This window comes from Eleginops maclovinus, chromosome 5 (assembly GCF_036324505.1).
Source record: "Eleginops maclovinus isolate JMC-PN-2008 ecotype Puerto Natales chromosome 5, JC_Emac_rtc_rv5, whole genome shotgun sequence".
NCBI classification, from domain to species: domain Eukaryota; kingdom Metazoa; phylum Chordata; class Actinopteri; order Perciformes; family Eleginopidae; genus Eleginops; species Eleginops maclovinus.
In genome coordinates, this window is record NC_086353.1 from 9,232,037 (window position 1) to 9,244,530 (window position 12,494).

Consider the following 12,494-nt stretch of genomic DNA (forward strand, 5'->3'; position numbering starts at 1 on the left):
GGAAACCACTGTGCTGTCAAGGACCAAGCGACGCTGAGTCCCCTAAATTAGAGGCACGTGTGTCAGACGTGTGTGTGTGTGTGTGTGTGTGTGTGAGTGTGTGTGTGTCCAGTACTGACAGAGAGGTTTTATTTGCGCCCCAGGCTGTTCGTGCAGTCTTTGAATCAATCAGCATTTCCAGAGATCAGAAGGAGGAATCCAGTGGTCGCGGCAGGAGCTGGTTTTTACACACATACTTAAACGCAACACAGGAAACCTTTACCACAGGAGGCATGAAGACATGGCAGGCCGGGAGGGGGGTTCATTACGTGCTTTATGCACCCCAATGCGGGTCAGACAGGGGGATGATGGGCATTACTGCTCTTTGAAGAGAGAGAAATGATCTACTTTCTCAAAAGTGTTTAAGTGTAGCCCCTCTCTGTTATTTTTCCTTGTTCCTACAGAATAGATAATGAAAGGATAAGATGTGTCAGTATAGTCCTGTTTCATAAAACCTTCTTATATAAATACTTTATAATCAATAATAAAAAATAGATACAAAATGACAAGTAATATAGTAACATATGATATGGTCAGATAGTCTGACACTTTTAATTCCAATCAAGGCTAAAAAATAATTTGTTGAAACTGGCTTTACTCACTTTAATTGCTCTGTTGACTGTCATTTTCATCTTTGGCACCCCCTCCCTATAACTTTGTCCAGGATAGTTACACAGTCACCCAAATCACACTGCTGTTTGTACAAATCAGGTGGATAAACAATGAACCGAGGAACATTTCACACAACAAGATTTTTAAGAATACATGGTTAAACAAGTAAAAATGATCAAAATAGTCAAAATAATAACACTTTCTTGCAAAAGGCCCTGCATTACACATGACTTAGGCAGGGAAAGACTGGACTTTGTAGGGGATACTAAAAACTGTTAAATAGACACATTTCTCTAAGACCCCTGCTATACACACTCCCCTACGGTAGATGGCAAAATACACTTAAAAGTTGGGTTTGCAATTCACCATTAAACGTCAACAAGTGATTACACACTCCGGTACAGCAGAGGGCGGACTATCCACAGTGTTTGCTGCCCTATTTTAATCGAAGAAGAAGAAGCGCTTATGTACGTAGCTCTTTTTCAGATGAGTCTGATCTGAACTCTCTGTGGGATAATGGATCTAATTAACTATCGCTAGTTATTTTAGTGGACAAAACACCCATGAAGCAGGCACTCTTTGGGCTTCATATTTCACTAGCAGTGAATTCAGGTAAGTCTTCTCTTATTTCCTGACAGCCTGAGAAACTTGACATACTCTTAGCGGTGAGGCTAGCTAACCTCAATTAACCTTATGCTAAGCTAGCTGTCAAATCCTCAACACAGTCATTATTGTGTTGTAAATGAACTATTATAAAGACTATACCTAACGACCGTCAGTTATTCACACACCGTAGGATGCCAAGCTGTAGAAAATTAAGTCAGTTTTAAGGAGCTACCTATCAGTAAGATGTCTTAGGAGCTCTCATGTTGTTAGCTTTACCATTAGCCACCTAGCGAAGAACAACCTCAGCTTACGGTATAGCTCAATGTAAAGCCATAAGTCAAGGTGACATGTGTGCAGATTTCGCAACTTGCAGTAACACTCAGACACTCGGATGTTTAAGTTGTTGTGTAGTAGTTAAAAGATTAATAATTTCATGAAAGTCTCTCACATGATTTGTAAAGAAATGTAGCAAAGGATGCTGCCACTTAACTGTAATTTGGTATTTAAGTAGGTGTCAATTTGTGTTATTGAACCCTGTATCATTATAACCCCTTATTTAAGAAGCTAAAACATTGTCCTCTAAAATTGAAAAATACAAAACAACATTATCTACTTCACCTAGGTATAACACTACATGTATATAGTCAACAATGGACAACAAACACAGCATTTTTAATACAAGCCAATCGACCCTGTCAGCTGTATACTCAAATTGGTGATATACTGTCTACGGTTGGTACATCAGTAAATCTGACTGCATGGGTGTATTGCTGAAATAATAATTGTATTAGTAATGTTATAGCCGAATATATATAGAGGCATTTTTCATACATATGTAATACAATCCTCATTCACCATGTCAATAGATTTATATTGTCATTAGGGCTGTAATGACATGAAATATAAGGATAATTGCCAGTCCATTTCTTATCCAGGAAATTACACGTATAACAATTGAAGGTTGATAATCACATTGAACCAAAAATCATAATAATATTCCAACATTTCCATGAAGCAATCCTGCTCCTTATTATGTAACATTGAATTTCGTGGCCAAATATACCAAGGGATACTGTTAAGATAGCTACATTTCTATTACGTTTGGATACTTCTAATTGTCTATTATTAAACAATATTGCATATCATGAGAAGACAATATCCCTTGATGGTCAAACGTGTGTGTTTTGACCTTGCAACAACATACATTCTTTAGTTACCTTTGTTTATTTCCGGCTTGCTGGAGGTTGATCATTTGGTAAAGCTGTTTCTCTTCCCCTTTGCAGGAGTGTGTCGGGTTTTGGATGGATTCAGCACCTGAGTTATTATTTTATCGTGTAGTCACAACCAGGGACCTCAGGGATCTGAATCCTGTACAACAGCGGGAAAAAAGATGGTGAAGTATTTTTGTAATAGCGCAGACATCAGGAGCGCGTGGGACCATGTTGTCTCTGCTTTCTGGCAGAGGTACCCTAACCCATTCAGGTACTGTTATGATCAGTTTTTCATCAGAAACCAACATTGTAAAGAATGTGATGGGTGTCAAAAGTCAACACCACTTTTTATAGTTTTAGTAGTACAGTGCCTAGAATTAAACCACTAATCTACATAATACTAAATAAATGTTGTTTAGATATGACCGAGCAGAAAAAAATACTATGTTGTGAATTGTTGTTTTTAGCGTCTCTGATGTAAAATTTCCCCAGCGAGAGTAATCTGCCAACAACATCATAATTCATATACATTTCAGATTGGTATTGGTGGATTATAATGAGCATTTTCACTCTGCCTTTCAGGTGATTTATTAACTCCACTTTGAGATGAAATGAATTTACTGGAGAGTTTGTAGACTTTCAGGATTGTTGTTAATGTTAATATAAATGGAGTTGTTAGGATGCAGTTGATGTATGGTTCAGTGTCATTATTCAATTTAGGTGAACCTTACAGTATGTGCATTCCTTTGCTAACTTACAACTCAAAACAGCCCTCCGTGATGATTAAGATGCAGAACTGAGAACACACATCAGAGAAGTAAAACTGAGATTAGCATTTTATAGTTTTATTTGTGTGTGGTCAGTCTGTTTTACGTGATCTTACAAAATCTTTTAAAACATATTTGTTCGACTATATCTAAACATCCCAGTGACATTTTGTGCAAAGACAGCTTTTCCGGAACAGAAAAAAACACACACACGTAAACATTTTGATTGACAGCTTGAAAAAGTAGACCGATGTTTGGAAATGGAACTGAAAATCATTTCAAGCAGATGTGAGACCTGACAGTTAACGGTTAGATAGGTTCACATTGTACATTCACACAGTGTTTGATTGCTATGAGCAATCAAACACTGTGTGATATTCATAGTGGCCTTAAACTCAAAATAAACTTGGCTGATTTTGTCACCCATCACTTACTGTAGATGAAGGAAAGGGATCTCTCAATGGCCCGTATGAAAAAGAGGAATGTTCAGTTTATAAATTCACATGACAATTGTTCTTAAACAGACCTAATGAAACATGACTGTGTGTGTTTGTGTGCATCAGCACCCATGTTCTCACAGAGGACGTTGTGTACCGGGAGGTGACCGCAGACCACCGGCTGCTCTCCAGACGCCTCCTAATGAAGACCAATCGGCTTCCTCGCTGGGCGGAGCGGGTCTTCCCCTCCGGCATGTCTCGCTGTGTGTACATCATCGAGGACTCCATTGTGGATCCGATAAACAGGAAGCTGACCACATACACCTGGAACCTCAACCACACAACGCTCATGGTGAGAGGCCTGATTCTGATTCACAGCCTGATCTATGTGCCTCAGCTTTTTGCAGCTATAAATCTCTCATAAACCAACTGCACACTACATGCTCAGCACCGAATGGCAGACGGACACAGTTAGATACAAGCTGGTGAACAAAGTGAAGCATTTAGCAGCTAAAGAGGCTATCATATATTACCCTCAGGCATTCCTTCATTCCTTTATTTGAGTTGACCAACGTTAAAAAATACAATTTTCCCTAAAGATAGAAGTGAGGTAAGCTTAGGTTTGTTCTGCATGTTATTAAAGGTTGCCGGTGATAACTGAAATTTGCCAAGCTCAGCAAAAATAGTCGGCACCTGTAACGTAATCTTATCATGTGAATGTGTTCGATAAGGTCAATAAAATATGAAGGAATGTAAGTGGGGATGAAAATCAGTAAGAGCCTTTTGGGTTTAAAAAATAAGAAATACCCAGTTGTTTGAGACTAAGCAACGTTTTGCTAATAACAAGTAAGTTATTTCAATTTAAAAGCTGATGATATATCAGTGTTGGGATCTCATCCGCCCCCTAGTGGCCACAATAATTATGTTTAGGGTTATGTTATCACATTGCTTCAGTGTTGTAGGACCATTACAGGCTCAGTATTACATCATTCTTCTCACACTAAACATTCAACAGTTTGTTAACCTCTTGTAAAAACTGATACCTACCAGAATTGAGATCTCTATATATATATATATATATATATATAAGAGCTGAGTGTTGCGGTTTCTCCTTGCTTAATACTGTAAACTCTGTTGGCAGAATAAGAGAAGACTGAATGTCAGTCAGGTGTAGCTGCTAACCCTAAAAGGGAGGAGGAAATATTAATTCAACCAGGCTGATCTTCAAAGGAGGCGAGCGTTTGAACACAGTTCAGAAGTAATAATCTGCCAGGGAAGAAGGGCCTTGACATGGCTTGTACATTATGCAGCCTTCGAAGTGTGCTATATCCACACTCTCCCTGCTGTACACTGTACGCTAAAGCAGGAGGGATTAATGCCACTCGTGTTTTAGATAACTGACTGGATGTGATCAAAGACATTTTCTGATCAAAGCATCCAAATCTTTATGGATGCCCTTACCCATTTGTTATTTCCTGTACTCATTACTTTGATGTATTATTAGCTAAATGTACTCTAGACTGAATTAAAGCTAAGCCTAACAGAGGAGCTTTCAAGTACAGTTAGAGTTGTCCTTAGTAGAGAAAACCGTGCAGGAAAAGTGGATTTATTCATTTTCATTATTTCTTTTTTTTATAATAAATCACATTTTAAGCCGCTGTCTGTTAAAGAAAAACATTTATTAAGTGATTTAACTTTTGTTTCTGAGCTGCGCGATAAATACTAAAACGGTTCCACATCCTTGTCCTTCAAATCATTTGCTGTCATTTTCTTTTCCCCCCTCTCAGTCAGTTGAGGAGCGTTGTATTTTCCAAGACTCCGTGGAGCAACCATCCTCCACCCAGATGAAAAGGGAGGCGTGGATAACATCCAACGTTTATGGCTTCTCCAGACCTATCCAGGTACCTGTACCCACTTTGTGCAGTGGGCAATAATAACCCATGCTTCTATCTACATGGTAAACTATCCTCAGTGAATGGTACATTTCATCAGTTCCTATTTTAAGCACACAGCTGTTATTTTCTAAACCCAAGTTAGAAATGCATTAGCTAGAGAAGCTTTGTAATAGCAGTAAGCTAGTAGCAAAGCCTCTAGATGTATTCACACTGACCTACTATTATCCATACGTTTAAGTATGAGTTAAAAAGGCTTCAGTTTGATTTGTTGGTATGTGTAGTAGTATGAGTAGTAGAGGCGTGGGAGCCTTCATGCAAATGCCAAAAAAAGTGGGAGATTTGAGGGAAGTGAAAATGGTGCCAAAAATATGTCAAGTGAAAATTGTTGTTGTTAGATGTCGAAGATGCCAGGCTTGCTTTAAAATCCCCAGAGACGGAGAGAGAGAGAGAGAGAGAGAGGGCTGTTAGCTAAGTGTTGTTTTTTTAGACGGCTCCCTCATGCAAAGCCATTTCCCGTTCTGTCTTTTCCCAGGAGTTTGGATTGGCCAGATTCAAGAGCAACCAGGTGAAGGCCATGAAAGGGCTGGAGTACGCTCTCTCCAACATACAGGGTACGTAAACGTCAGAAACAGGGAGGGGGGACAAAACAGTTCATTTTTAACTGTTGCTATTTCTGGAGAGGAGAAACTTTCCCTCAAAACATCAGACTGCAGGCCCATTGTACACACTTTATTTATGGTGTCATTTATATGTTTCCTTTACTTGGGTACATGGCTAAACATCCTCAAGGTGTGTTTCCATGAATCCAGCAATAATTGAATTGGCTCGCCTCTGACATTGAAATCCAAATCATTCGCCTCTGGAGTTTGAAGTAAATATTTCTGGAACTGGAAAGATGTCAGCTTTGCCTAGAAATCTACCCCTACATGGTTTTCTTAAAAAAAAACAGGTTAATTTGAGCAGCCTTAAGGTCCCTTTTGCTCAGAAACACCATGTGACTGCAAAGGGATATGAAACCATGGCAACTACAGTGACAAACACGTCTGAATTTAGACTCAGACCAAAACAAATCAGGCTCTCTGTGCTGCATAAACAAAATTCACATGGAGCAGGCAAACTGAAAGGCACAAAAAAGCCTCTCCCTGCAAGAGGGATACGAGAAAGACATCACTGACATGATTAAAGTGACCAAAGTCATGATTATTACCGTGACTCAATCAATTGGTCATTTAATTGTTAACAAACATTCACAGATGATGAAAAAACATCTGCAACATCTGTTCTGCTTCATCTGCAACATTTTGCCAAACCCTTGAGTTACGTAAACAACAAACAAAAATAATTTCAAGTTTTTTTGGCTGCAAAGGATTCAGACACTCTAGCAACCAACACACTTCATAGCCCAACAAAGGCCCCGCCAATAAGAAAACATTCAATTGAATCTTCGGAAGAAAACAACACAATCCACCTGATGCAACATTATCACCATCGGTTTGAAGACTCAGAGAGGTGGATTTAAATCCCGTGAAGCCATCAGGTGATGCGTTGTTTAGCCGCGTGCCCTAACGAGCGAGGTGTGCGCTGTGCTGACTCAGCGTGCTGTTGTCTGAAAGGACGTTCTCCATTGTTGCCCCTCTGCCCCTCTGCCCCTGTGTGGATGGCACTGCAGGGATTGGGATCAGGCTGAGCGGTGTGGTAAGTCTGTTCGCAGTGAAGCATCCATCTGCCACCCGGGGCCTGCCCTGGGTGTCCCATGATGCCCAGCATGCCTCACAGAGTAGAGTGCGTAGCGGAAGTAGTGCCTCGTCCCCCCTCATGTGTGTGCAGTGCACGCAGAGACTCTTTGTCTTAAATAGTCAGAAACTAGCAGAAAAGATGACTCAGCAGTTGATCTAGCGTTGTGTAGAGGTAGATGGTCTATAGTTTAGTAAATCATAATGACCCTTATAATTTGTTAGATATGAAAAGTGAACCCTGTGATATGATTGTGCTGATTGTTATTTTACATGTATATACAGTTTATGCTCTAAAACTTTGACTTTTAAGTTGCAAAGTAGCTAAATTATAAAAAAAGAAGCTTTTGAATAAGTATCTTTCGCCCTACATAGGTTAAAATATCAAAACATGTAGCTACCAGTTGTATGCTACATAACGGTTTGCATCTTTGAATTCATCATTTGGGATTTGTACGCTTTAGATATGTACAAATCTGATGCGATACAGTAAAGACAAACCCTTTTACTTTAGAAACGGTGTCAATTACTGCCTTTAACCATCGTATGGCAGTATAGTCAATCATATGCGGAAGCACAGAGAGGACCTCCAGCGTTCTGATTGGACATTAAGATGTGATAGCACAGTGCATTCATTTGAGAAAAAACACCTGGTGTTGTTTTTATAATTAATGAGATTATTATTGTTCAGAATTCTAAGAATGGTTTTATAGAGATGAATTAATTCTGCTCTTTTTCTAAATGAAGGAGGAACCTTTAAAATGCCACGACAATCTCTCTTTGCTTTGAGTGCTCGATTTCATGGAAGCAAACGTCCCGCCTGTTTTGGTTTCATTTTAGTTCAGGTTTGAGGAATTGAGAGATACTTATATTTTTAATGATCGTAGAAGGTATTTGTTATCATTGTTTGTATTGTCCCAGCACTTTGAATCAAATAGCTCAGGATCAGAGTCACTGTTGGAAGCTTCTCGCAGGATTTTAAGATTTTTTTTTAAAATGTATCAGATAAACTGGGACTGGGATAAAAGCCTCATCTCAAAGATCCACATGTAGCTCCGCTTGTTCTGATGTCCTGCTGTGAATAAAGGCAGAGAATGCTGTTCGTTTGCATTACTGCTCCACTCCACTGCTAGCAAGGCCCCGAGTTCAGGCTGACGCAAAACTGTGGAATCATTTCAATAAAGATTTCCGAGGAACCATTAGTCATAATTCAAACTTCCCACAGTGAATAGTAGACATTTTTCTTGGAATATCTCAATGTAGGAACATGTTTTTAATGAGATTACATTGAGACACTTCCTGGTTGTTTTCAGTTATCGCCCCTTCCCAATCCCGCCCCCAAAAATACAGGTACTGGTCTTTGTATTGCTAATATCAGGTGTGGTTTTGCCCAGCCTGTGACGTTGATCACTGCTGTATCGCTGATCGCCCACAGACGTATTGTCACAGAACGTGTCGACAGCACAAACCTTAACCAGAACTTCAAGTAATCAGGAAGTTGATATGGTAAAGAAGAAATGTGCTTTATATTTCAGCTTAGGGTTTGAGCAGCAGATGAAGAGGGAAACTGAAAATGGTGTGAAAGATGAGAATAGGGCTGAGACGGATAAATAATTGACAAGGTAAGAAGTAAGAAATGTCTGCCACAATAAAAAATGCCAGATTGAGTTCTAACTGATTCTCTTCAGACCCTCAAAGTCCTCTTAGTAATCTCATAAGTTAAAAAGTTCAAGTTAGCTTTACTTACAAGTTATTTCATGTTATTCAACATAGGTTTCTTCAGAATGAGAAGTTTTTATGTGAAAGTAATTTTATCCTTCATGGCCGAGTTCATATACTCATACCAGCTACACTGACTGCCTTCTGGGAAAATAACAGTACACCCATCTGCCTTTTCAATCCAAAACAATCCAGCAGTTCCTACTTTCAAAGCCTATTCACCATTTTAACATTTACTTTATGAAGCTAAGTATAATTCAACAACAGGATTCATTTTTTAATTACAGAGGCCAATGCTAACACCATACATGACTTGGAAACAGCACAATGACCTTAACACCTATTCATAGCATCACGTAACACCAGTACTATTTTTTACTATGCTTTAACACAATGAATCACTTGTATCAACATCACCTGACGGCCCACACAGTACCGCCCCTCCTGTTGGTCCACGATGTCTGTTTTATACCACCCGAGGAAAGTAAACATCTAAATCTGTAATTGCAAATATAGACCGTGGGATCGCTGAGGGCTTTTTTATATTGGGAAAGTGCTTTCATAAAAACATTGAAATCAGTTTTATTTAACTTTGACTGTGACACATCTATGAATCAGACTTACACACATACACAACTTGACTTCAGGGAGGAAAAGGAAATATGTTAAAACAGGTGTGACAGTTACAAGTGGTGCTGCTCGTACGTCACCTCTCAGACGATTTAATTTTAGTATGGCCTGATATCACCTCCCACTCAAACCTGCATGGTGTCCATGAGTTGGATAACGACACAGAGTCATGCAGTGATTCAGATTTGTGTGTTTCTTTTGAAAATTGAAGCCAGTTTGCACCTATTTCAATGTATTTCTGCTTTAAAAGATTATATGATGTTGAAATCTGTGTGGCAGGGTAAGCATTTGGTCGGCTCTGTATCCGCGCGCTGCGGTTGTTGTCAGTCTGGCTCGGCTGCTCTGTCTGGAGGAAGCCGCTCAGCTCGCCTCTCTTTTCATCTTTGTAAGGGAAACCGCTCGGTTGTATTGTGATCCTGTTTGTTTTTCTTACTGAGGTACTTTAGGTTTTAAGGGTTCAGAGTTGGGTAACGCAGCACTGAATCCAGTGTGAGGCAGTTTGCAGCAGGATGTGGCTGTGCTCATTTCAAGACTTTATCAAAAGCATTTTCCCCTTTTTAGAGGTTATCCATAAGCATGTAGGTTTGCATCTTGCATGTCATTATATGAAGCCTCTTTCAGACATCTTGTTACACAGTATGTATGTGCTGTTGGGAGATAAAACCACTTTAGTGAAGGAGATGATTCTATATTTGTTTGAGAGAAGCTTTTTCTGTGAGATCCCTTCATAAAAACATTTTCCCCTCAGTGTGATCGGGACAAATTAGGCTAGAGAAAAACTAGTAAAACCGCAGTATTAATCGGAGCAGTTGTTTCCCTTCTCATATTTTCATTTTTAAATCAGCCTTCAATAGGAAACTACACAAAATGTGTTCATTAGATTTAAAGGGAACCATGTGAAGTTTGAATTATAAATGTCACTACTTGTTGCGTTCCAGATTACAGCCTTAAGCTTATTGGCATCTGTAGTCGCTGGGCATGTCCAAACAAAAACGCACAATAACAAACAGTACAAACACACTGATGTGATAAGCTAGAAAGAAGTCACCAAACACACAAACAAAGCTGCACACAACAGCACATCACAAATGTATGCTTGGCAGTTTAAAGTCATAGTGACCATCAGATAGGATTCAAGGTCCAGAGCATTTAACAGACAGGTGAGTCTGATGTGCTCCTCACATCGTCAGGCAGGGGCCTTCACTGGTTTGTGGCAAAATCAGATTCTTCAAATGCAGTTTGACAAAATGGAATAGAACTATGTTGTAAATAGGATAATATTGAAATATTATTTGAGGATAAAATGAATGTTACTAAAGAAATAGACTCAAAGTCATGTAGTTAAAGTCCTCCCATGTCTCAAAAAGGCATTACAACAGCAAGTATTCAGTAAAGAGTATTCCATCTATGAAGAGAGCTAAATTTCCTTTGTCTTTGCGTCTCTGGTCCCACAGGAGAGACGCCCCAGCGGCTGCTCAGGGACTCGGTGAAGGACGCGTCAGAGAAGGCCAAGGAGGCGGCCAAGAGCCTGGCTTCAGCTGCTTCTGTCCCCCAGAAACCCCCACAGTACGTTTGACAGGATCCAGTGTGGAGCGCTGTGCAGGTGACATGAACTCATCACTACGCCTTTTCATCTCCTCCATCTTCCTCACTGGACTGAGGGTTTCTGGGATCTCGCTGATCGGCGGTTATTTTGTGTTTTGATGATGTATGAAGCAGCTACCGTTAGCTTTATGTCTACGTTGCCTCTCAGGTCCCGAGCCTTCGTCTGAGACATATCGCCTCTGTGGAAAATAGTTCGGATTGTGATCAGCAGCACCCGTTAACGCTGTAACTACGTCACCGTTATAAATGCACATTTTCCTGTCTTGCCATGTATGTAATTTATCTATTTTAATTTATTAAGCTTATGTTCGTCTCAATGATGAAACTCTTCATAAACAGTTGAACACTTTAGACTAATACATTATTATTATAGGTTCATCCTCTGATACTGTGACTGTGTAACTTTAGTTAAGCTTAAGCAGGACAAGGTTAAGGAATTATGGAACACTCAAAGGGTGAAGCAATATCATATTATGGTCGATTTTCTTAATGATTTATTGCTTGTTTAACATTTTCTGGGGTTGAGACTCTTCTTATCACTTTCAAACACATCACACAATGTGTTGTAAGAGTGTCCGCACACAAAGTCCTCTGTGATACTGCACATTAAATAAAACACTTGGTATAAATGCTCCTGGTTAGGAAATGCCAGATGGGCCTGTAACGAAGCTCTGATAATCACAAGAAACCGAAGTGACTTATATATAAAAAGTTCCCCCGTCTCTGTGTTCAGATTCACTTTGCAATGTGATTAGCCTGCCTCTGTTTGACACTAAGGTGCACAAGGGACTTATTTTGTATAATTTCTTGTGTTTATAAAGCTTAAGTAGTGATGAAGATGATATGACATTGTAAAGATTTGATTGCATTCCCTTTTTTAGATGGACATTTCTGGATTTTGCTGCTTCAAGACTTGAAATATTATATAGTTTTAAATAATATATTAGATATACAATCATGTGATGTATTTGAATGCTTATTTACTATTATGCATTTCTAATATGCATATATATATAGAGAGAGAGAGAAAGAGAGGGATATTATAAGTAGGTACTAAGAAATGTAAAAAGAATGCTTTAGATTTTTAATTAAAAATAAATATTTTTTGTTACTCATCAGAAACATTTTAAACCAACTTTAGAGTTTGTTGTCTTGTGTTGTTTCATTATGCTTTATTAAAACGTGATAAGTTATTGATTTAAATTGGCCTCTGTTGATTTTATCTGCTGTAATAAAAAGA

General features: G+C 39.1%; 1 protein-coding gene across 1 annotated transcript; it reads left to right on the forward strand.

Annotated features, from left to right (window-relative positions):
* The first annotated feature begins 1,067 nt into the window (after positions 1-1,067).
* On the forward strand, positions 1,068-12,457 carry LOC134864062 (PRELI domain-containing protein 1, mitochondrial-like). Its single transcript, XM_063882806.1, has 6 exons — positions 1,068-1,263; positions 2,541-2,739; positions 3,799-4,024; positions 5,460-5,573; positions 6,100-6,178; positions 11,104-12,457. Exons 2-6 carry the CDS (start codon positions 2,648-2,650, stop codon positions 11,223-11,225), a joined length of 633 nt encoding a protein of 210 aa, XP_063738876.1. The 5' UTR covers positions 1,068-1,263; positions 2,541-2,647; the 3' UTR covers positions 11,226-12,457.
* Positions 12,458-12,494: the final 37 nt, after the last annotated feature.

What these genes read in the sequence shown, in the direction of transcription:
- LOC134864062 (XM_063882806.1), top strand. Translation starts at nt 2,648, where the DNA reads ATGGTGAAGTATTTTTGTAATAGCGCAGACATCAGGAGCGCGTGGGAC. An exon ending in AGGTACCCTAACCCATTCAG is followed by an intron (nt 2,740 to 3,798) that starts GTACTGTTATGA and finishes TGTGTGCATCAG; the next exon opens with CACCCATGTTCTCACAGAGG. An exon ending in CGCTCTCTCCAACATACAGG is followed by an intron (nt 6,179 to 11,103) that starts GTACGTAAACGT and finishes CTGGTCCCACAG; the next exon opens with GAGAGACGCCCCAGCGGCTG.